The 26,555-nt window shown below is 37.3% G+C and overlaps 1 protein-coding gene across 2 annotated transcripts in view; it reads left to right on the forward strand.

The window, feature by feature from the left end:
- The first annotated feature begins 282 nt into the window (after positions 1-282).
- The window catches only part of RXRG (retinoid X receptor gamma), a 115,279-nt gene continuing 89,006 nt past the window's right edge, over positions 283-26,555 (forward strand). For both annotated transcript variants that reach the window (XM_053694074.1, XM_053694075.1), the window contains exon 1: positions 283-609. In XM_053694074.1, coding sequence (XP_053550049.1) covers positions 561-609 — 49 coding nt within the window. In that variant the 5' untranslated portion in view covers positions 283-560. The remainder of the gene's footprint in view (positions 610-26,555) is intronic.

Consider the following 26,555-nt stretch of genomic DNA (forward strand, 5'->3'; position numbering starts at 1 on the left):
CACAAATATTGTTGTTCTCTTTACATGTCATTAAAAATGTTCTAAATAATATATATATATATATATATATATATATATATATATATATATATATATATATATATATATATATATATATGTATATAATATTGTTTTAAGCATCAGACTGTTTCCAGCAAACTGTAGTTTTCTTGCTAATGTTGCCTTAACTAATAGAGAAGAAAAAATTCTTCCCACTTTTTTGTGTTCCCACCCCCTCTGGGCTCAATAGTAGTACAGCATTCTGACTGCCTGGGCTGTGATTGTAAGTGTTGGGAACTGCAACTGAAATCTCCAAACAGTAACGTGGGGCTGTTAATAACAGCTGTCACTTCTGACTATAGGAGGATATATTACAATTCTCACTAGGCAAATGCTATTTTCTTAAACAGAGTGGGCTCTACAGTGGAAAACCCAGCAAATCTTGTGTCCAAGGGCACTATAGCATCCTGTGCACTGCAGCTTACAAAGGATCAGTTTGGCACAGTTGGAAGGAGATTCCTTCAATAGACAACTCAAGATTCATTTAAGATGATCTAAAGATGCAGACACACTATCGTCAAGCAATGAAGTTTCCTACAAGCTACAACAGTAAGTGTAACATTATTATTTATTCAGTGCTATTCTTTACATATAATAGTGTCAACATTCTGACAGTTTTGCATGACATTTATGAGAATATCATTTAAGCAGCTGGATACAAAGAAAAAGAATTGCTGTAGTAACATGAGGTTATAAACTAGAGAAAGAAAAAAAAAAAGAGAGCACATCTTTCTTTTGGTTCTAGAAACGGAAATGCATTGTAAATTACAAGCTGTGTTTGTTTTGTTTGTAAATGAAAATATTTTAGGATTATACAAATATTTATGGGAAAGGTCTGAGACTTCTAGTTTGTATTAGAACTGATGTTTATTACCTTTAGTATTAAAGTAAAATAGGAGGTCAGTATTAAAAAAGTGAATTATTTTATAGTGATAATAAAAGCTTTTTTTGCACTAATTTTAAAGACAACAAATGCATGAAAAAGATATAATGCTTTAAACCAGACATCTTCAAACTGCTTTAATCTATCAGGCTGTCATGTAAATGTTCTGGTGCCCACTGGTTTCTAGTACAGTTACTAAAAGCTAAAACACGCCTGACAATTTAAATACATCAGTTTCTTTTTTTATGTCTTGTTAAATGGATTTTTTTTTTTGTGCTAAAAAAGAACTCAAATCCTATACAGCATCCTCTGTAAAGCACAATGGCAGGTGAGACATATTGAAGGGGGGGAGGGGGAGTCCAAGAATTGTTAGTATTGTATTGCTAATATTTTCCTGGGAGCTGAGCATAAAGTAGGAAAAGTTTTAAAGAAAAGCATAAAACTAATAATATTTTACTCCATTTTGAAGCTTAAGCAACTTTGGGCACAAACCATCATTTTCTGAAACTGAAAAAACTACAACTACAATCATGGTACACGGCTCATAAAGCATTATATGTATGTATATATATATATATATATATATATATATATATATGTGTGTGTGTGTGTGTGTGTGTGTGTGTGTGTAAATATATGTATGTAGTTTAGGGATATACCTCATACAATTTTAGGGGCAGCTATGAATGAGTTCCTACACTGACCAAGCAATGACTCTGTAGCATGGAACAGAGTCACTGTTTAATATCCTGTAGGATCCACCCTGTCTTTTTGGATGCTTTCATAAAACTACAGTTTTCAGAGTTAAATTCAGACTTAAAAGTGAGAAAAATAAATAATGAAAGTTCTTTAAACAATTAACCAATTTGGATCTCTGTAGGAAGAAGTGTTTGTTTATCTAGATAACATATGGGGCTAACACAGGAAAACGTCTATTATAACATCCATCTTGTCATTTCTTAGAAAACATTACTGTGAAGAGCTCATAAAATACTGTACATCTAATATTTCAGTGGTTGCAGTACATTCTATACATGCTGACACTTCTTCAGTAGACTTATCCACCAGACCTTGGGACTTCACAATCACTTGCTACAGAGAAATTGCTCTTCTGCACCAATTATCACAGGGGGGACCTACATGTGTGGAGTCTCAATGTAGCATTTTTATGCACCACTTTGGTCAAATGGTGTTTGGAGATCAGTTAAAGGGACACTAAAATCAAACTTAACCTTTCACAATTCAGATAAAACTTGCTATTTTAAACAACTTCTCCAATTTATTTCTGTTATATAATTTGCTTTTTTATATATATCTATTATTATACCTAAGTAGGCTCAGGAACAGTAGTGCACTGCTTAAAGGGACATTGAACTGCTGGGTACCACTACAATAGCAGGGTTACTACTCATTATGCTATTGCTTTTCGCCCTGTGCCTACAGCTCTCTTCAGAGCTATTCTCTTATTTAAACTCTTCAAAAGTGCTGGTTAATGAAGTTCTGCATCTTCACACTGGGAGCTGCCATCTTGAAATTGAAGTATTCCTGTACCCTGTGACAGAAGTGGTGCACATTCACAGATCAGTGATATTATTGTCTTCTTGACAAGCTTTGTCATTCATTCTCTTCCGTTTAGCCTGCACAATACAGAGCAGAAGCTGTATGTTTTTACACTGGTTGGGTTTGTCTATATTATTCCTCAGGGCAGTTTACATTTGTTATTTTACTTGTAAAATGTGTTTTTTTTTAAAAAAGAAACTGCACAAATGTAACTCTTCTCTTTTCTATTTTGCAATCTTACCCAAAGTTCAAGGTACAGCTGTCAAAAAGCCAGCAATGTCACTGATCTGTGAAAGTGTACTGCTTTTGTCACAAGATCCAACTATATATACGTACCAAAGATGGAGACACCCAGTATAAAGATGCAGAGCTTTACAGAGAACAGGTTTAAAGGGACATTAAACACTTTGAGATGTTAATATAAAATGATAAATTATATATATATATATATATATATATATATATATACCTCTGCACTATACTTTCATTATTTATTTTGTCACCTTTTGCTGTAATTTCATTCAGAGATTGTGAGCTTGTCAGTTCCTGTTAGAAATGGAATGTTGAACACTGTTATGTTTCACACAGTGATTGACTGCACACTCTAGAGACCTATTTATAACTGTCTCTAATTGGCCACAGCAGAGAAGGTAACCTAAGTTACAACATGGCAGCTCCCATTGTTTTATAGACACTAAAACTTTACACTAATTTTGTCAATATTTAAGCAGCCAATGGAAATTTAAAAAATATATTGACATGTTAATCTCAGACTAATCTTTTCTTTGAATGTATCATTCTATCTAACATTTTAAGGGGGGGAAACACATTTTTTTTTTTATCATGATTCAGATGTCATTTTAAACAGCATTCCAATTTACTTCAATTATCTAATTTGTTTAGTTCATTTGGCATCCTTTGTGGAAAAGAAAATCTAGGTAGGCTCAGGAGCTGCTGATTAGTGCCTACACATATATGTCTCATGTTGTTGGCTCACTCAATGCATTCAGCCAGGGCCGGACTGTGAATAAAAAGCAGCCCTGGAAAATTTGGAGACCAGTCCTGTTTTCCATTGGTCATTAGAATGCATATGCCCCATTTTTCTCAAAGGGGGTTACTGGGATACACCTTCCACTAATATTTTTTTCAGAATTATATTATATTAGTTTGTATCAATTAAAGAACCAGATTGCTGTTACATAGGCACCCTACAACCCAATTGCATCCATTAATCACCCCTTTAAATTGTAGCTTTTCAGCCCCAGCTGCTGCTGCCCACCGGGAAATGTCCTGGTATCCTGGTGGGCCAATCCAGCCTTGCATTTAGCTAGCTCCCAGTAGTGAATTGCTACTTATTCAACGAAGGATACCAAGAGAATGAAGCAAATTAGATAATAGATGTAAATTTGAGTTGTTTAAAACTGTATTTGCTATCTGAATTATGAAAGAAAAATGTTGGGTTTCATGTCCCTTTTAAGAGAGCTACAGGTACAGGAGGAAATAGTAAGCATGTCTCTTTTAACATTACATATAAAGTGTAATGTAGATACTCGATTATAAGGCAAGATTTTTGAGACATAAAATAAGATACAAATTGGAGGGGTTGCGGTATATTAGAGACATTTCATTTAATCTGATTTGATGTTTCCTTTAAGATGTGCACTAAACATGTCCCAAACATTATCAAGCCAGAATTTCACTCCGTCTTTGTCCAGCCAGCCTTTTGGTTGAGCTCTAATGATGAGAGAGGGGAATTTCAAATTTTTGTGACCCAGTTTTTCCCTTAAAAATAACCAGTGTTTTCACTTTTGTGTCATCAACCATGCAGGACAGAACGACTGTGAAGTGAGTTTTCTTGTGACTGGTTTCCTGCTGAAGCTACAAAATTCAAATTAACATTAACCTCACCAGACTTCTTGAATTTCATAAGAAGGCCTGCAGAGGGTTATCATCTGCATATCCAAAACTGGAATCAATTTGGTCATGGAGCACAGAAATAACGGCTATGCCATTTCACGAACAGCTATACGTCTCCAAGCATTGAAACTCAAGAAGTTTGGTGAGGTTGGTATTAATTCAAATTTCGTAGCTTCAGCCGGATGGTGTACACGCTTTATGGAATGGCATAATTTAACGTTACACCAAAGAACAAAGCTATCTCAGAAACTGCCAAAAGATCTTGAGGCAAAAGTTGACAGCTTTCACAGATTTGTTCATAAGCTTCGTCTGTAACACAACTATGAGCTTGGTCAGATTGGCAACAAGGATGAAACACCCATGACGTTTGATTTGCCTGGAAATTGTTCTGTTCCTACCAAAGGAGAGAAGACTGTTCTCGTGAAGACAACCAGTCATGAGAATACTCTCTTCACAGTCGTTCTATCCTGCATGGCTGCTGGCACAAAACTGAAACCACTGATTATTTTTAAGCGAAAATTTCTGCTGAAAAATGCGAAATTCCCATCTGGTGTCATTGTTAGCCAAAATGCTGGAAGGACGAAGATGGAGTGAAATTCTGTCTTGATAATGTTTGGTGCCGTCGACCTGGCAGTCTGCGCCGCAAAGAGCATTACAGGTGTGTGACATGTTTAGTGCACATCTTAAAGACAACATCAAATCAGCTGTCAGCAATAAGTGCACTGACATTGCCGTTATTCCAGGTGGATTGACATCACAACTTCAACCGCTCAACGTTTGTCTAAACAAGCCATTTAAAGACAGACTTCGCCAGATGTGGGCCGAATGGATATGCTCTGATGCGGTAACAACAACCAAGTGTGGCCTGCCTCAGAGACCAGATACTGTTGTTTGTCGTTGGGTTAAAGACGCCTTGTCAATCAATGCCGCCAGTAATGGTCCAACAATCCTTCTGTAAATCTGGCATAAGGGACCGAAGATAATGTCATCTACGAAGATGATGAAAATTTGGAGGATGAGACAGATGATACTGTTGATCCTTATCTGGATACTGCAGAACCTCAAGATGACATAATTGCAGTGTTTGCAGAATAGGATTCGGACACTGACTTTGAAGGATTTTAATTGATTAACTGCAAACAATATTCAGTACCGGTAGACCTACTCGGTAGTTAGTTACTGGTATTTACTATATTATTTTGTTACTGTTTACCGTATGTTACAAATACGGTATATACCTTAAAATTGTGCTTTCATTCTTTATACTTTTTTGCTCCTCGCATTATAATCGCGTCTTAAACTTTTCTCCCACTTCCATAATAAATAGCTATCCCTTGGCGTTATACTCTACGGTAATCCAACACTTAGTAACATCTGCACAAGTTAGTTAAAAAAGAGACATGAAACTTAAAACTGTTCCTTCATGATGCAATTTTAAACTTTCTTGTTTACTTTATTTCATTTGCTTCTTTCTCTTGGTCTCCTTTGTTGAAAAGTATACCTAGTGCATATCTCTTGTTCCACACAGAAATGAACCTCATATTTATTGCTTCCACATTAATATGCGGGAAAACGCCAACAAAAAATATCCTGAGAGAAAAGTTTTTGTTGTAGATTTACCCAATTGGACTCTGGAAAAAAACTAAACTTTCCTTTTACATCATGTTAAGCAACTTAAAGGGACATGAAACTCAAATTTTTTCTTTCATTCTTTCGACAGAACATGCAATTTGAAACAAATTTCAAGTTTACTACTAGTGTCTAATTTTGTTCATTCACTCTGTATTCTTAGTTGAGGGGCATACTTTGGTAGGTTCAGAAACAGCGATGCATTACTGGGAGCAAGCTCCTGATTGGTGGCTGTATATATATATATATATATATATATATATCACAGAAAAGTGCACTCTCACTTCCAATGATAACTACCAGGGTGCAGGCAAGCAACAATAGTATTCAAGTAAAGGCACACACTCTCTAGAGATTTTAAAATGTGCAAAAAATAGTGTTGTGACGTTTTGGGGATCTCACCCCTTCATCAGACAAAGTCCCTGTCCTTCAATAAAGGATACCAATAAATAAAGTAAGTTTGATAATAGAAGTGAATTAGAAGATTGTTTAAAACTGCGTGCTCTATATGAATCATAAAAGAAAAACATTGGACTTCACGTCCCTTTAACCCCTTAACGACCGAGGACGTGCAGGGTACGTCCTCAAAAAAAAGGCAGTTAATGCCTGAGGACGTACCCTGCACGTCCTCGGTGTGGAAAGCAGCTGGAAGCGATCCTGCTCGCTTCCAGCTGCTTTCCGGTTATTGCAGTGATGCCTCGATATCGAGGCATCCTGCAATAACCATTTGTAGCCATCCGATGCAGAGAGAGCCACTCTGTGGCCCTCTCTGCACCGGACATTAACGGCTACGTTTGAGGGTGGATAGGAGCCGGTGTGGGAGGCGGGTGGCGGCCATCGATGGCCCCGGATGATGCTGAGGGGGGCGGGATCGGGGGCGGGAATGCCCGGGGGCGCGCACGGGCGCGCGCGCGTGCAAGGGGGGTGGGGGCGGGCGCGTGCACGGGAGGGAGCGGGTGGGAACCGCTGCACTACAGAAAAAGTACCATTAAAATTTACTAAAAAGGGGAAATAAAGTTGGCAGTAAAAAGATCAGGCAGGTGGTGGGGGTTGGTCTGTGGGGGGGGGGAAGCTACACTACAGAAACTAAAAATAAAAACAAAAAAAAAACGTTTTATTTTGCAAAATGGGTACTGGCAGACAGCTGCCAGTACCCAAGATGGCCCCCAATAAGGCAGATGGGGAGGATTAGAGAGCTGTTTGGGGGGATCAGGGAGGTTGGGGGCTAAGGGGGGATGCTACACCCCCAGCATATGTAAATATGCTTTAAAAAAATAAAAATAAAAATAAAAAAACCTTTTATTTTAGTACTGGCAGACTTTCTGCCAGTACTTAAGATGGCGGAGACAATTGTGGGGTGGGGGAGGGAAGGGAGCTGTTTGGGAGGGATCAGGGGGTCTGATGTGTCAGGTGGGAGGCTGATCTCTACACTAAAGCTAAAATTAACCCTGCAAGCTCCCTACAAACTACCTAATTAACCCCTTCACTGCTAGCCATAATACACGTGTGATGCGCAGCAGCATTTAGCGGCCTTCTAATTACCAGAAAGCAACGCCAAAGTCATATATGTCTGCTATTTCTGAACAAAGGGGATCCCAGAGAAGAATTTACAACCATTTGTGCCATAATTGCACAAGCTATTTGTAAATAATTTCAGTGAGAAACCTAAAATTGTGAAAAATTCAACGTTTTTTTTTAATTTGATCGCATTTAGCGGTAAAATGGTGGCATGCAATATACCAAAATGGGCCTTGATCAATACTTTGGGTTGTCTGCTACACTACACTAAAGCTAAAATTAACCCTATAAGCTCCCTACAAGCTCCCTAATTAACCCCTGCACTACTGGGCATAATACACGTGTGGTGCGCAGCGGCATTTAGCGGCCTTCTAATTACCAAAAAGCAATGCCAAAGCCATGTATGTCTGCTATTTCTGAACAAAGGGGATCCCAGAGAAAAATTTACAACCATTTATGCCATAATTGCACAAGCTGTTTGTAAATAATTTCAGTGAGAAACCGAAAGTTTGTGAAAAAGTGAACGACTTTTTGTATTTGATCGCATTTGGCGGTGAAATGGTGGCATGAAATATACCAAAATTGGCCTAGATCAATACTTTGGGATGTCTTCTAAAAAAATATATATACATGTCAAGGGATATTCAGGGATTCCTGAAAGATATCAGTGTCCCAATGTAACTAGCGCTAGTCTTGAATAAAATGGTTTGGAAATAGCAAAGTGCTACTTGTATTTATGGCCCTATAACTTGCAAAAAAAAGCAAAGAACATGTAAACATTGGGTATTTCTAAACTCAGGACAAAATTTAGAAAATATTTAGCATGGGTGTTTTTTTGTGGTTGTAGATGTGTAACAGATTTTGGGGGTCAAAGTTAGAAAAAGTGTTTTTTTTCTATTTTTTTCTCATATTTTATAAAAAAAATTATAATAAATTATAAGATATGATGAAAATAATGGTATCTTTGGAAAGTCCATTTAATGGCGAGAAAAACGGTATATAATATGTGTGGGTACAATAAATGAGCAAGAGGAAAATTACAGCTAAACACAAACACCACAAAAATGTAAAAATAGCCTTGGTCCCAAACGGACAGAAAATGGAAAAGTGCTGCGGTCATTAAGGGGTTAATTTTGTTATGATTCCACAACTTTACTAACGTTGCAGTGTTACCGCAATGTACTTGTTTTTTTCATTTCAGTGAACAAAATATGTACTTTGTTGGTATAACATTTTAATCACTTGATTTTTCTGCATTAGGAGTGAAATGACTTCCTGTATCTTCGATGATTTCATAAGCATAGCAAAATATCAAAAGATCATTTTTAATGCAAACACTGAAACTGATTATTTATATAGGACCTAAAAAGATTAAAGAGCAACACTTAAATAAAAATGCTGAATGCCAAAATCACGCAGCTACATTTAAAAAAATGTTTAATGAGAAAAGTAACTTGTTTATATAAAATCAGGGGAAAAAATATGAAATTAATTGCTTTTGGTTTTGGATTCCGATAACTTTTCTGAGGTTTAAGTGATTAAAGTCTATAAACTGAAAATATAAATCATTATTCAACCCCTTAACAACCAGTGCTGCACACTGTATGGCGCTGTTCATTTAGCCCTTAAAGGGACAGCCAACTCCAAAATAAACTTTCATGATTCAAATAGGGCATGCAATTTTAAACAACTTTCCAATTTACTTTTATCACCAATATTGCTTTGTTTTCTTGGTATTCTTAGTTGGTAGGCTCATATGCTAATTTCTTAGACCTTGAAGGCCGCCTCTTATCAGAATGCATTTTGACAGTTTTCCCCACTAGAGGGCATTAGTTCATGTGTGTCATATAGATAACATTGAGCTCATGCACGTGAAGTTACCTAGGAGTAAGCACTAATTGGCTAAAATGCAAGTCAGTCAAAAGAACTGAAATAAGGGGGCAGTTTGCAGAGGCTTAGATACAAGGTAATCACAGAGGTAGAACGTATATTAATATAACAGTGTTGGTTATGCAAAACTCAGTAATGGGTAATAAAGGGATTATCTATCATTTTAAACATCATAAATTCTGGTGTTTACTGTCCCTTTAAGGACCAGCGCTTTACTCTGTACACCGCTGTAGTGCACCTCTGCCTGCACGCCCGTGCTATTTCTGCATGCCTGAGGAGTGAGGCAGTGCAGAAATTGCGTAATGGAGGACACCCCAGGTTGTCGTTGTGATCCCATGCCTGTCAGTGGGGTGCCTACTTTTATGAGATAGATGCTGCGATCAGTGTGTATCTGATGCTGCTGCTGGACGTCTGCATGTGAGGGTAGCCAGCAGCAGTACAGTAACTGTCAAAAATAACAGCTAATGTGTATACAATCACTGTGACAGCCAGTCACAGTGATTGCAAAGTTCAAAGTGGAGTTTGGATACTAGTATACCCCAGTGCATGCTGGTATCAGGCTCAGTGGCCAATCACTAGATGCCTCAGGAGTGAAACAGTCCAGTGATGCATAAAAAGGAGCCTATGGTCATGTGATCACTGTGTCAGCTAGTCACAGTTATCACATGTCAAAAATGACAAGCCCCTCCTCTTCTGTCCCAGTCTACACAAACAGAAAAAAAGTATTCAATTAATTTTAATAAAGTGTTTCATGTTTGTTTGTTTTTTAATAAACTTTATTTTAATATATTTTTCTTTATAATATTATTTTAATAACGTTTTTTTTTTGTGTTTTTAACCATTATAATTTTATTTTCTGACCTTGGTAATAAAATGGTTAACAATAATGTGTCAAAATACCTCTAGATAAATACCCTGGGGTGTCTAAATTCTACAAATATATACTTTTGTGTAGCAGTTTTGAAATGGGTGACTGCTATTTAGCTTACAGTCCAAGCATGGCAAATGTCAGCATTAAACCAATAATTCCATCTTTGCAATGTTTTGTCTATATTTTTAGCAATTACTTGGAAACATAGACATATGGGATATTCCTAAAATCATAATGAATTTATTTGGAGGTATTTTTCTTTATTTTTGAAGAAATTGTGATCAAGAAATCTGCAAAAAAATATTTGTTTTGTTTTTTTCATTTGTTTCCCATTTTTTGGTATTAAATTCCTATTTATTGTTATTTCATATACCTGTATAGGGTATCACTAGAAAGGTTACAAAGGTGTATAATATGTATGGGTGCACTTAACTAGAGAGTGAACAATTAAAGGGACAGTTAACATCCAAATTGTTATTGTTTATAATGATAGATAACACCTTTACTACCCATTACCCAAATTTGCACAACCAAAATTGTTATATTAATATACTTTATAACATTTAAACCTCTACTTTTCTGCCTGTTTCTAAGGCACTACAGACAGCCTCTTATCACATGCTTTTTTATTAGCTTTTCACAACAGGAGACTGCTAGTTCATATGAGCCATATAGATAACATTGTGCTCTCTCCCATGGAGTTGTGCAGGACACAGCACTAATTGGCTAAAATCCAAGTCAATAGATAATAAATAAATAGCCATGTGATCAGGGGCTGTTTGTAGAGGCTTAGCTACAAGGTAATCACAGAGGTAAAAAGTACAGTATATTAAAGGGACACTGAACCCAATTTTTTTATTTCATGATTCAGATAGAGTATGAACTTTTAAGCAACTTTCTAATTTACTCCTATATCATTCTTTCTTTGTTCTCTTGCTATCTTTATTTTAAAAGCAGGAATGTAAATCTTAACAGCCAGCCCATTTTAAGTTCAGCACCATGGATAGCGCTTACTTATTGGAGGATTACATTTACCCACCAATACGCAATCATAACCCAGGTTCTCAACCAAAAATGGGCCAGCTTCTATGCATCACATTCCTGCTTTTTAAATAAAGATAGCAAGAGAACAAAGAAAAAATGATAATAGGAGTAAATTAGAAAGTTGCTTAAAATTGCATGCTCTATCTGAATCATGAAAGAAAAAATTTAGATTTAGTGTCCCTTTAATATAACTATGTTGGTTGTGCAAAACTGGGGAATGGGTAATAAAGGGATTATCTATCTTTTTAAACAATACACATTTTGGAGTAGATTGTCCCTTTAAGGTGAAACCAAGAGTGAGCAAAAATGGCAAAATTGTGTGTGTCTTTTAACCCCTTAATGACCACAACATATCCTCTACGTCGCTGATCATTAAGGGTTATTAAGGTTATAATAGCGCAGGTCTCGCAGTCAGCAGCAAGACCGTGCTATTATGACCTCTCTCCAGCAGGCCTCCGGGAATAAAAAAATCAACAACAAAAAAAATCAAGCCCCCTAGAAAGACCAGTGACGTACAGAGTATGTTGTTGGTCCTTTAGGGGTTAAGCATGGAAACTGGACAAAACCTTGGTCCTTATGGTGTTAAGCTTAATGTTGCCAACATTTGCAAAAAAATATCCAGGGATACTTTGCAGTACAGCAATCAAGTAAGCAGCTTACATAAGCATTGGTCATACTCACCAATGGGTTCCGTAGGTTTGGGAACTCTGCAATGTTTAAAACACATAATGTAAATTGCACGCATTATGCACACAATGTTGAAGGGTCAAAATTGAAATATACACGAATGCATTTAAATAAAAAAAATAAAAAATAAAGTATTTTTGCAATATACTTGTATTGGCAAAAAAAATAAAGCTTTTAGTAGAAGTTATTACTGTTATTCAGCAGCATACACACATATGCTGTAAGGGCCTGTGCACTAGCACTCAATACCATGCATGTTTGGAGAACTGGTGGTGGTGTATATGGCGTCTGTGAAGACTTAGGGGCCGATTTATCATCGATCTGTCCGACATGATCCGCTCAGCGGATCATGTCCTACAGACATTGATGAATGCCATCAGCATACGCGAGGAAACAGGGGCATCAAGTTCCATTCAGAGCTTGATAATTCGGCCCCTTAGTGATTTATTAAGCTGCATTTGCAGCTTTTTCGGCTATGTGGAGCAGGTTTGCATCAGCAAGCCTGTTACCAAATATTTAAAGGGACATTCCAGCCAAAATTGGAATCCATGTGAATGCATTTTAGTTTTGAATAGAAGCATTTTTGTAATATACATGTATTAGCAAAAATGCTTCTAATAAAAGTTATAGCTGTTTCAAATGTGTATTTAAGTATGCACCGTGCACCAGCATTTTAACCACAGCACTTGCTCAGAGAGCCTAAGGTGCTTATACCATCTGGTAATGACTCAATTTGTTAATTGCTAACATGATACAAGCGCTCTGAGCAGCTACCATATTTAAAATGCTGGTGCACTGAGAATATCTAGCTATGCTTCACGTGCAGAGAAAAATGTTAACACTAAAACAGTGATAACTTTTTCTAGAAGCATTTTTACCAATGCATGTAAATTATGTTTCTATTCAAAGATGTAATTCATCTAGGAGCATTTAAATTTTGACCGGAATGTCCCTTTAAAGGGATACTAACCCCACATTTTTTCTTTCATGATTCAGATAGAGCATGCAATTTTAAGCAACTTTCTAATTTACTCCTATAATCCATTTTTCTTTGTTCTCATGTTATCTTGATTTGAAAAAACAGTAATAAAAGGTTAGGAGCCGGCCCATTTTTAGTTCAGCACCTTGGTAGAGCTTGCTGATTGGTTTGCTACATTTAGCCACAAATCAGCAAGTGCTACCCAGGTGCTGAAAAAAAATGGTCCGGCTCTAAAGCTTACAGTACTGCTTTTTCAAATCAAGCATGAGAACAAAGAAAAATTGATAATAGGAGTAAATTAGAAAGGTGCTTAAAATCTCATGCTCTATCTGAATAATGAAAGAAAAAAATTGGGTTTAGTATCCCTTTAAGAAAAAGAAACTGCTTCTTTTTCCTCTTCCCCACCTCAGAGTTGCGCAATTGGTTTTGCCGGAGCAGGGACCTGTATTGCAAAGAAACACCTTTTGCTATCACTCCATTTAAACAGAAATAGAGCCTTGTTTTTTTATTTACCTATCAATACTATATATATATATATATATATATATATATATATATATATATATATATATATATATATATATATATATATATATATATATATATATATATATATATATTTTAGTAGACAACCCAAGATATTGATTTAGGCCCAATTTAGTATATTTCATGTACCTTTATGCCACCAAATGCAATCATATTAAAAAAAAAAAAGTTAACTTTTTCACAAACGTTGGGTTTCTCACTGAAATTATATGCATACCGCTTGTGCAATTATAACACAAATGGTTGTAAAAGCTTCTTTGTGATCTTTGTTCAGAAATAGCTGACATACATGGGTTTACCATTGATTTTTGGTAATTAGAAGGCCACTTATTGCAGCTGCGGACCACACTTCTAATACTCCAGGCAGTGAAGGGGTTAATCGGGTAGCTTGTATGGTTAACTTTAGCTTTAGTGTAGAGATTACCCTCCCACCTGACACCTCCCACACCCTGATCCCTCCCAAATAGATTTACTCACTCCCTCACCCCCACTGGTCACCACCATCTTAGGTACTGGCATGAGCGCATGAAGATTGGATCTAGGTACTATGTCAACAGGGTACACTAGGCAAAGTAATCTGTGATGTAGTAACTACATCCTAATGGCTTAAGGGGTTAAATGTTGTATTATTCAATCTAATCTGTAAACTGCAATGGATTCTGTTCACCAAATTATATTTATTATTTTATTTATCTGCTCTTCTAATGTGAAGTATAGAGGCACCTTTTCTCAGGTTCTCTGTTGCACACTAGAGTGGACAATTTGTTGAGTAATTTTTGTTGACGTTATTCTTGAAAGTGGAAGTCATTCTATGTGACAGAAAGTGAACAGTTGCAAAACAGAAGCAAAGTTATTGATTCCAATAGACCTCAACACTTGTTGCTAAGATTTTTTTTTATTATTTTTTTTTGTTGCATTGATATTGCGTCAACATCTTACAGTTAAATCGTTTCACAACTGCATTTTCTTGAATCCAGGCCAAGAAGTACTTAGGAAATAGATATGGCTTTTTCTACAGCTCTAGAAGAGCAATGAACTGTCACATTTTCTTGTATTTAAACATCACAAGCTATAGTTGCATGAAAAATGTTAAAATGTTATTCATGTTTTATTAATTCCATAGCTCTACTTTTGCTCAGTTACATAGTTGTCTCAACTTGTCGTACACTGTATATTGCAGTCAATCAAAGGGTCATTCTAGTTTGCACTATTGATGTTGCAATTCTATGTGTTTAACACCCACAAAAGGGGTTAAACACAAACGGCTAGATTTAGAGTTTTGTCGGTAAGGACCCGCGTAGCTAACGCCGGCTTTTTTCTGGCCGCACCATAAAAATAACTCTGGTAATGAGAGTCCACATAAAGGCTGCGTTAGGCTCCAAAAAAGGAGCGTAGAGCATATTTAAGGCAGCTTCAACTCTCGATACCAGAGTTGCTTACGGACGCGGTCAGCCTCAAAAACGTGCTCGTGCACGATTCCCCCATAGGAAACAATGGGGCTGTTTGAGCTGAAATAAAACCTAACACCTGCAAAAAAGCCGCGTTCAGCTCCTAACGCAGCCCCATTGTTTGCTATGGGGAAACACTTCCTACGTCTGCACCTAACACCCTAACATGTACCCCGAGTCTAAACACCCCTAGCCTTACACTTATTAACCCCTAATCTGCCGCCCCCACTATCGCTGACCCCTGCATATTATTTTTAACCCCTAATCTGCCGCTCCGTAAACCGCCGCTACTTACATTATCCTTATGTACCCCTAATCTGCTGCCCCTAACACCGCCGACCCCTATATTATATTTATTAACCCCTAATCTGCCCCCCTCAATGTCGCCTCCACCTGCCTACACTTATTAACCCCTAATCTGCCGAGCGGACCGCACCGCTATCATAATAAAGTTATTAACCCCTAATCCGCCTCACTAACCCTATAATAAATAGTATTAACCCCTAATCTGCACTCCCTAACATCGCCGACACCTAACTTCAATTATTAACCCCTAATCTGCCGACCGGAGCTCACCACTATTCTAATAAATGTATTAACCCCTAAAGCTAAGTCTAACCCTAACACTAACACCCCCCTAACTTAAATATAATTTAAATCTAACGAAATTAATTAACTCTTATTAAATAAATTATTCCTATTTAAAGCTAAATACCTACCTGTAAAATAAATCCTAATATAGCTACAATATAAATTATAATTATATTATAGCTATTTTAGGATTAATATTTATTTTACAGGTAACTTTGTATTTATTTTAACCAGGTACAATAGCTATTAAATAGTTAAGAACTATTTAATAGCTAAAATAGTTAAAATAATTACAAAATTACCTGTAAAATAAATCCTAACCTAAGTTACAATTAAACCTAACACTATACTATCATTAAATTAATTAAATAAAATACCTACAATTACCTACAATTAAACCTAACACTACACTATCAATACATTAATTAAATACAATACCTACAAATAACTACAATGAAATAAACTAACTAAAGTACAAAAAATAAAAAAGAACTAAGTTACAAAAAATAAAAAAATAATTACAAACATAAGAAAAATATTACAACAATTTTAAACTAATTACACCTACTCTAAGCCCCCTAATAAAATAACAAAAACCCCCAAAATAAAAAATGCCCTACCCTATTCTAAATTACTAAAGTTCAAAGCTCTTTTACCTTACCAGCCCTGAACAGGGCCCTGCCCCAAGAAGTTCAGCTCTTTTGCCTGTAAAAAAAAACACATACAATACCCCCCCCAACATTACAACCCACCACCCACATACCCCTAATCTAGCCCAAACCCCCCTTAAATAAACCTAACACTAAGCCCCTGAAGATCATCCTACCTTGTCTTCACCTCACCGGGTATCACCGATCGGTCCTGGATCCAATCAGCCAATCAGATTGAGCTCGCATTCTATTGGCTGATCGGAACAGCGAATAGAATGCAAGCTCAATCTGATTGGCTGATTGGATCAGCCAATCGGATTGAACTTGATTCTGATTGGCTGATTCCATCAGCCAATCAGAATATTCCTACCCTAATTCCGATTGGCTGATAGAATCCTATCAGCCAATCGGAATTCAAGGGACGCCATCTTGGATGACGTCCTTAAAGGAACCGTCATTCTTCAGTTGGACGTCGCCGGATGAAGATGGGTCCGCGGTGGAGGTCTTCAGGATGGAGCCGGTCCTCATCGGATGAAGATAGAAGATGCCGCTTGGAAGATGATGGTTGCCGGTCCAGATCTACTCTTCTTCCCGGATAGGATGAAGACTTTGGAGCCTCTTCTGGACCTCTTCAGCCACCGGATGATGGATCGCCAGCCCCCGCTTGGGTTGGATGAAGATTTTGGAGCCAGGACCGATCGTGATACCCGGTGAGGTGAAGACAAGGTAGGATGATCTTCAGGGGCTTAGTGTTAGGTTTATTTAAGGGGGGTTTGGGTTAGATTAGGGGTATGTGGGTGGTGGGTTGTAATGTTCGGGGGGGGGGGGTATTGTATGTTTTTTTTTTACAGGCAAAAGAGCTGAACTTCTTGGGGCATGCCCCGCAAAGGGCCCTGTTCAGGGCTGGTAAGGTAAAAGAGCTTTGAACTTTAGTAATTTAGAATAGGGTAGGGCATTTTTTATTTTGGGGGTCTTTGTTATTTTATTAGGGGGCTTAGAGTAGGTGTAATTAGCTTAAAATTGTTGTAATATTTTTCTTATGTTTGTAATTATTTTTTTATTTTTTGTAACTTAGTTCTTTTTTATTTTTTGTACTTTAGTTAGTTTATTTCATTGTAGTTATTTGTAGGTATTGTATTTAATTAATGTATTGATAGTGTAGCGTTAGGTTTAATTGTAGGTAATTGTAGGTATTTTATTTAATTAATTTAATGATAGTATAGTGTTAGGTTTAATTGTAACTTAGGCTAGGATTTATTTTACAGGTAATTTTGTAATTATTTTAACTATTTTAGCTATTAAATAGTTCTTAACTATTTAATAGCTATTGTACCTGGTTAAAATAAATACAAAGTTACCTGTAAAATAAATATTAATCCTAAAATAGCTATAATATAATTATAATTTATATTGTAGCTATATTAGGATTTATTTTACAGGTAAGTATTTAGCTTTAAATAGGAATAATTTATTTAATAAGAGTTAATTAATTTCGTTAGATTTAAATTATATTTAAGTTAGGGGGGTGTTAGTGTTAGGGTTAGACTTAGCTTTAGGGGTTAATACATTTATTAGAATAGCGGTGAGCTCCGGTCGGCAGATTAGGGGTTAATAATTGAAGTTAGGTGTTGGCGATGTTAGGGAGGGCAGATTAGGGGTTAATACTATTTATTATAGGGTTAGTGAGGCGGATTAGGGGTTAATAACTTTATTATGATAGCGGTGCGGTCCGCTCGGCAGATTAGGGGTTAATAAGTGTAGGCAGGTGGAGGCGACGTTGAGGGGGGCAGATTAGGGGTTAATAAATATAATATAGGGGTCGGCGGTATTAGGGGCAGCAGATTAGGGGTACATAAGGATAACGTAGGTGGCGGTCGGCAGATTAGGGGTTAAAAAAATTTAATCGAGTGGCGGCGATGTGGGGGGGCCTCGGTTTAGGGGTACATAGGTAGTTTATGGGTGTTAGTGTACTTTAGAGTACAGTAGTTAAGAGCTTTATGAACCGGCGTTAGCCCAGAAAGCTCTTAACTACTGACTTTTTTCTGCGGCTGGAGTTTTGTCGTTAGAATTCTAACGCTCACTTCAGACACGACTCTATATACCGGAGTTAGAAAAATCCCATTGAAAAGATAGGATACGCAATTGACGTAAGGGGATCTGCGGTATGGAAAAGTCGCGGCTGAAAAGTGAGCGTTAGACCCTTTTTTGAGTGACTCCAAATACCGGAGGTAGCCTAAAACCAGCGTTAGGAGCCTCTAACGCTGGTTTTCACGGCTACCGCCAAACTCTAAATCTAGGCCAAATTGAATGTAAAGTTTCATCAAGTAGTGCCCGGTTTTTAAAAATTCTATTAAAAACAGGGGCACTTTCATTGATGAAACTTTACATTGCACCATATTTGTAGAAATACTTACCCTTTTCGTCTTGAAAGCCGCTCCAGCCCGTCGCAAGCCTCTTCCTACGTCAGCAATGACGATTCCGGCATCCTCCAATCATGGCTTCCCCCCCAGGGAAAGCATTGCCTAAAGCAACAACGTGATTGGAGGAAGAGGCTTGCGACGGGCGGAGGAAGCGACAACATCAGCAACACAGCTTTCAAGACGAAGAGGTAAGTATTTCTACAAATATGGTGCAATGTAAAGTTTCATCAATGAAAATGCCCCTGTTTTTAATCGTATTTTTAAAAACTGGGCACTACTTGATGAAACTTTATATTCACTTTAAATTCCTGCTCAGGTGCATCAGAGAACTGCTGCTCCTGAACTGGAAACAGCCAATAGACAGTGGTAGACACACTAACCCACCAATCACCATCTGTTTCAGCTCAGCAGCTGCAGTGCTTGCAGCTCTGAACAGGACTTAAACAATGTGTTTAACCATTAAAAACATTTCTAGTTCAAGTTCTAATGTTGATAGTGCAAACATTCCATGCTCTAATGAATTTTTGCACTAGAGTGTCCCTTTAAGTGGAATTGCCAAGCCTTTATGGTGAGCCTAGAAAAGAACCATTATATGGTTAAAGGGACAGGAAAGTCATAACTTTTTCATTTACTTCTATTACTTATTTATTTTCCTTCTCTTGTTAACCTTGGTTGAAGGGTTTTCCTAGGGAAGCTCATGAGCAGCACATCACCTGGGTGCTAGCTCCTGATTGGTGGCTACATATATATATATATAAATATACAGATTGTCATTGGCTCACTCATGTGTTCAGTTAGAAACCAGTAGTGCATTGCTGTTCCTTCAACAAATGATAACAGGAGAATGAAGCAAATTTGATAATAAAAGTAAACTGGAAAGTTGCTTTAAATTGAATGTTCTACCTAAATCATGAAATAATATTTTGGGGTTTCATGTCCCTTTAATATGGATTTATTTTTGGAGCAAAGCTTCTCCTGTAGTGTTAAAAGCATACCTTTTAAAATATTAAATAGAAAATGTGGGACCTTGAAGGGATTATTCTAGACCATGGTGCAAATACAGCATCCAATTTACTAAATTTAACATATTTGCTCCATTCTCTTGGTATCCCTTGCTGAACAGTAAACCTAGGTGGGCTCCCAGGAGCGAGAACTTTTTTTTTAACTCTGTGTAGCAGCAGAGTTTGCAGCAATGCTACCTATTGTTGCCAACTGTGCTAAAAGAAATGTGCACTCTCCTGAAGTCTACCTGTATTTTCTTTTCAACAAAGGATACCAAGAGAACAAAGCACATTTTATTACAGAAGTAAAGTGTCATAAAATGATGGTTTGGTGGTCTTTCCTACTTGACAGTCTAGAGTAGAAAAAAGTTTTAGGCAGTTATGAAAAAATGCTGTAAAGTGACGTATGACTTTTGACATTAAACTGTCTATAGCAACGTTACCTTGTTAAAGTTTGTCTGTTCCTCCATTTTATTGCTCCTACACAGCTGTTTCTGTTTCGGTTAATAATTTTGTTTCAACCCACATATTAAATTGTTGATCATTAAAAACTGGATGGTATAATTATTTAATTATGCCCCTGACTATATGCTTGTAAAATCCCTGACTTCGCAAGTATACCTAGAAGAATTGATGCTGTTACGAAGGCAAAGAGAGATCACATCAAATATTGATTTGATTTATATTTTTCTTCTGTTCACTCAGTTTGTATTTTGTTAATTGATAAAAATACACTATTAACATTTCTATATTTGAAAGCATTCTTACTTTACAGCACGTTTCACACCTACCTAAAACTTTTGCACAGTACTGTTAATATAATGATTATGTTAAGTGTGCGTCACCAAGGTACATACTCTAAAATATCAAAACGTTTTAAAACGATCGTGTTGGATACATTCAAGTTGAGTTTATTCTACATAGCAACACTCTCAATGTGTTTCTGCATATTTAATGCTAACACTTTTAAACCTTCTTTGATATTATTACAAAAAAATGTAAATATAAGTCAGAAGGAAAAATTTATGAAATGGAGATTATTAAACAACTCTTGCTATTGTTTAAGATTGTGCTTGATAGACAGACAGGCAGATATAGATAGATAGACAGACAGACAGATAGATACATAAATAAATAGATCTGATAGATAGATAGATAGATAGATAATAGATAGATAGATGATAGATAGATCCAATTCATACATTCTAATTTGAATTGATTTACAGCAAGTGTGGTCTTCATTTACTTTGACTCCCTTAATATAAGCATAAAAAATACAAATGCACTTGTAATAAACAGCATGCATTCGTTATATTGTATTATTTGTGCTGTGTTTCTCTAAATTATCTATGTTGGATAAAGATCACCAAAACTATGAGTCATCAGATGTGTCAGTCTGACTTGTGCTGCCCTCTTGTGTACATTCTCTGGTATTGTTTTTTTATATACTGGTCAAGATTCATTAAAGGGACACTGAACCCAAACATTTTCTTTTGTGATTCAGATAGAGCATGCAATTTTAAGCAACTTTATAATTTACTCCAATTAACAATTTCTCTTCATTCTCTTGCTATCTTTATTTGAAAAAGAAAGTCCAGACCCTGGACAGCACTTGTTTATTGGTGGATGAATGTATCCACCAATCAGCAAGGACAACCCAGGTTGTTCTTAAAAAATGGGCCAGCATCTTAACTTACATTCTTGCTTTTCAAATAAAAATACCAAGAGAATGAAGAACATTTGAAAATAGGAGTAAATTAGAAAGTTGCTTAAAATTGCATGCTCTATTTGAAAGAAAAAAATTGGTTTCAGTGTCCCTTTAAACCTTGTGTATGCTATAACTGCATGATCCTTGGATCCTACAAGGTTCCCTGCATGAATTGTTATAGTATCAGTAAACATACTCATTTATAAATACATAACTGCATTCCTGTATATTGTAAAATACTAAATTCCTTTTTTTTTAAATAAAATAAAATATTTTAAAGATGTTTTTATTATTCAGTTTAACAATTCAGGATCTATTACAGATCCATTGGCTGGCCACCCACAGTGACACACCCACTATTGGGATGTGTTTGCAGGAAAGGGTCTAGCCCACTAGAAAGCTCCCGTCCACCTCTTTCGTCCTGCAAAACTCGTTCATGAGCTTTGCTGTCTGCCTGACTTCCCACTGTTTCATGCTAAGGCTGCACATGCGCTGGGGTCCTACTCAGGGAAGTGCTAACACGGGAGTGTGCTTTATTATTCTCTGTGGTGCAATCAGTAGCAGTTTGATAGGCTAATGCGTTCGGATTTACAACCAGAAACTATAACTCTCCAATGTCTTATAAATGTCCTTGTTTAATGATGATCCCATAAACCAAACCCCAATTTCCCCCTGAAAGTAACCAAAATACCAGAATATAAACAACATCATAGAAAAATGTAAGGATGATAGTGGGAAAAAAATGTTATGGAGCCTAATACTAAGGGGACAATGTATTAATGTGCGAGCGGACATGGTACAATGTATCGTATCATGTCCGCTGCACATCAATAAATGCAGACAGCATACGCTCTCTGCAGTTATCATTGCACCAGCAGTTCTTGTAAACTGCTGGTGCAATACCACTCCCTGCAGATTTGCGGCCAATCGGCCACTAGCAGGGGGTGTCAATCAACCCAATCGTATTCAATCGGGTTGATTTCTGTCCGCCACCTCAGAGCAGGCGGACAGGTTATGGAGCAGCGGTCTTTAGACCACTGCTTCATAATTTCTGTTTCCGGCGAGCCTTCAAGATCGCCGGAAACACAGGGCATCAAGCTCCTTACGGAGCTTGCTAAATTGACCCCTAAGTCTGCTCCTACTTTCCATGCATATATTCCCCACAAATGTCTCACAAGGCAGGGGACCCAGCACAGACCTATGAAATACCAAGCCACTCTGTGTCTTCGTTCCACTTTTAAATCTCTGGAAACTTTAGCTTCCCATTTAAGGTTATCAGCTTGCCGTAATTGCCAGGGAATCCACAACAACCATTTTACAGGGGCCACTTCCCCATGGTGTGATCCACCATCCCTAGTTTCAATCCCCTTAGTTTTAGGTCTAAAATACTTTTGTAAACAAGAATCTTGTCTGTCCAAGGAAATAAATGCTAGAGATGGACCATTTGTAATTATGCCATAAACAGAACACAGAGGGCTACTGGACTGCCAAGCCGGAGCTCAATGACTGTGACTTCTATTCATAGTAGCCCACAATTGCTTCTCTGGACTTGGCTACTCAGTCACAACTCAAGAGCTTGCTGGAGGAGGGTGCTTCTAGGACTAAGGTAAGCTTAGGGTAGTCTGTAGTACAGCAGTGGTCCTTTTCACCAACCAGAGTGTACAGCTCATAAAGGTTGTCAACAGGGGACCTAAAATATTGATTTTGGGAGTCTTCCAAGATATGTTGCATTTCTTCTCTAAAATTATGTTGGAATTGTAACAGGATGCCTCTAAAGGCTCTGAGAATAAGCACATCTGCCGTTACCCTTATAGCTCAAACGCAGTGATAAACACACTGTTAACCCCATATATTATGTCTCATATTAGCAATGCATATAAACTTTGACCAAGGAGAAGGGAGTCGAGGCTTGGGGTTAACACAGCAATGCCATACCACTAAGACCTGTACTGCCAAGGCTGAAGTCAAGTCCCTGTCTCAGACTATTCTCCACTAATAGGGCTTCTAGTACAGATATATAGACATAAATCTTCTCTATTCTGTATCCCCTGCATACATTTAGAACGAAAATTCATAGATGGTGCTAGTAAGATGACCACCTCTGAATGTGCCCCCCCACAGTATTTCTTTTTAATCATGTAATAGTATCAATGGGAAACAAGATATGCTCATTAGCCGGGTCCCCAAGACCCCTCTCTATTAATAGAGCTACAGTGCTTGATGGCACAACTACTAGATATCAATATGTTTCCTTATAGAAGGTTCAATTAGCTATGGCATCTAGTATGCTGATTGTAAGTTTCCATCCCTCTTCTGAGCATGCCTAGCATAGTGACTAACCCAAAAAAACTGTGTTTCAATATGAAATGTCAGTGTTTTTGTAATGTCATTGTATACAAACCAATAAACATTTTTTTTTTTATGAACATGGAATATACACAGCATAGACCTTATACATAGTTATAATATTTAATAATTAAAGATGAACTTCAAAAATATCCATGCAATGAGGCCCATTTATCAAGCTCCGAATGGAGCTTGAGGGCCCATGTTTCTGGCAAGTCTTCAGACTCGCCAGAAACACAAGTTATGGAGCAGCGGTCTAAAGACCGCTGCTCCATAACCCTGTCCTCCTGCTCTGATGAGGCAGACAGGAATCACCACAATTCAACCCGATCAAGTGCGATCGGGTTGATTGACACCTCCCTGCTGGCGGCCCATTGGCCGCGAGTCTGCAGGGGGCGGCATTTTTACCAGCAGCTCTTGTGAGCTGCCGGTGCAATGCTGAATACAGAGAGTGTATTGCTCTCCGCATTCAGCGATGTCTGTCGGACCTGATCCGCACTGTCGGATCAGGTCTGACAGACATTTGATAATTCGGCCTCAATTTCCTGTTCTGTTATAGTTTGCTATTTACGTAACAGGAAATTCAAAATTAAACTTTCATGATTTAAAAGAGCATGCAGTTCTAAGATACTTTTAAATTTACTTCTATTATTATTATTAGTAGTAGTAGTATTATCATTTATTTATATAATGCCATAAAATTCAGTAGTGTTGGATACAAAAGTAGAGGTATACAATGACAAAGATTTGTAGTAGGATAGAAATATAAACAGACTAAACAAAACAAGTTACTACAGGAAGAGGAGGGCCCTACTCAGAAGAGCTTACAGTCTACAGATTGAGGATGTAGAGACATTAGGTTTGGAGAAGCTTCTCACATAGATTATAGTTGCAGCAGAGAGTCAAGGCAGATAAAGATTTTAGTGTCTGTATCTATACAAGGCTCAAGACAGTGTTATGGAGTGGGATAGTTCCAGACAACAAGAGCAGCACATGAGAAGTCTTAGAGGTGAGAGTGGGAAGGAGAAATAACAGAAGTGGAGAGATGCAGTTTAGAGGTTGGTGGTCAGGGCATATTTGGAGATGAGTGAGGAAATATAGTTGGGAGTGAGGTAATTGGGTGCTTTTTCAGGTTATAATTAATATTTTGAATTGTATTCTAGGAGAGCCAGATAAAGGGGCTGATATAGTGGGGCAGCTTAGGTAGATAAGTCTAGCAGAAGCATTAATGATTGATTAGAGTGGGAGAGGCAGAATTTGGGAAGGTCATTTAGAAGTAGGTTGTAGCAGTCAATACAATATGTGACAAAGTGAGGGAATTAATCAGTATTTATGTAGTTTCTTGGATGAGGAAAGGGCACATTAATTCTGGAAATGTTGCATAGGTGTGCAAGGCAGGATTTGATAAGTGTTTTATATGTGGAGTGAATGTGAGTATAGAGTCAAGTGTGACACCAAGAAAGCAGACATTAGATGAGGTGTTGAGAAGAGAGTCAAAAAGACGAAGGGTTGCGGCAGCATCAAGCAGAATACCAAAAGTTGAGAAGAGAGTCTCCAACAGTAAAAGAAATGTCAGGTGTGGGCTGTGGTGATAAGTAACAGCTCAGTTTTTACACAGATTGAGTTAGAGGTAGTGTGAAGTCATCCAGGAAGAAACTGCAGAGAGAGAGTTAGTAATCTGGTTTAGTTTAGAAGGATAGATATCAGGAGATAAAAGATAGATTGGGATATCATCAGCATATATGTGGTTCTGGAACCCAAAGAAAGATATACATTTTCCAAGGGAAGATGTATAGATGAGGACTCAAGACAGAGCCTTGTGGTACTCCTACTGAGAGAGGCAAATCATCAGAGGATATGCTGTTAAAGGAAGCTCTAAATGAGTGGTTTGAGAGATAGGAAGCTAACCAGGAGAGGGCTGTGTCTCAGATGCCAAAAGGATGTAGAATTTGTGAGAGGATAGAATAGTCAACTTATATTAAAAGCAGCAGATAGATCCAGAAGAATAAGTATGGAGCATTGGCCCTTTGCTTTAGCTGATAACAGATCATTTATTAATTTAATTAGAGCAGTTTCTGTTTAATATGCTCAAGATAATATAAGTATTCCAAATCACCCTGAAATACTCACAAACACGTAGAGAGGGCCTGATTTGTAATTTATCAAGTGCCTTAGGGCTGTTAAATATAATGTATTTTCTTTATTGTCGATATTTAGTTGAAAATATGTGGTTGGGGCAATTGTGATCGCCAAAGTCGATGCATCATATGGGTGAGTTTTCTGATATCTGATGAAATATTTATCCAATACAAAAATGGTGGTATCAACAAGATTTGAATTTACTGCAATATTCCTTCTTATAAAAACTTGCTATACCCTATTTCTTTTTAGGTTATCTTAAATTGTCTGAAAAACTGTTTCCTAACTAAAAAAGGTCAGATTAATGCTATTAAAATGGTGGAAAAGGACATATAGATATTGGGCTGTGAGGTATTTAATTCCCGAAAAACACATGATTTCTCTTTAAAGTTATAATCTAGTACAGCTGCCCTTTGCCCTCATCAAAGCAATGTGATCTATATGGAGGTGCCTTAAATAGGTAACATTATGGGCTTGCTCTGAAAAGCAGTGTGCTACAGAATTATCTATTAAATTATTTTTTTCTTTGATCCTCTTCAGTTTTTCCTACATATGATTTACTGCATGAGCTACAGCACATTCACAACCCGTCACCAAGTTACTTTAGACCAGGGTTGCACAACATTGGTACTCCAGAGGTTTTGAAACTAAGTTTCCCATGATGCTCA

This window comes from Bombina bombina, chromosome 10, assembly GCF_027579735.1.
Source record: "Bombina bombina isolate aBomBom1 chromosome 10, aBomBom1.pri, whole genome shotgun sequence".
NCBI lineage: Eukaryota > Metazoa > Chordata > Amphibia > Anura > Bombinatoridae > Bombina > Bombina bombina.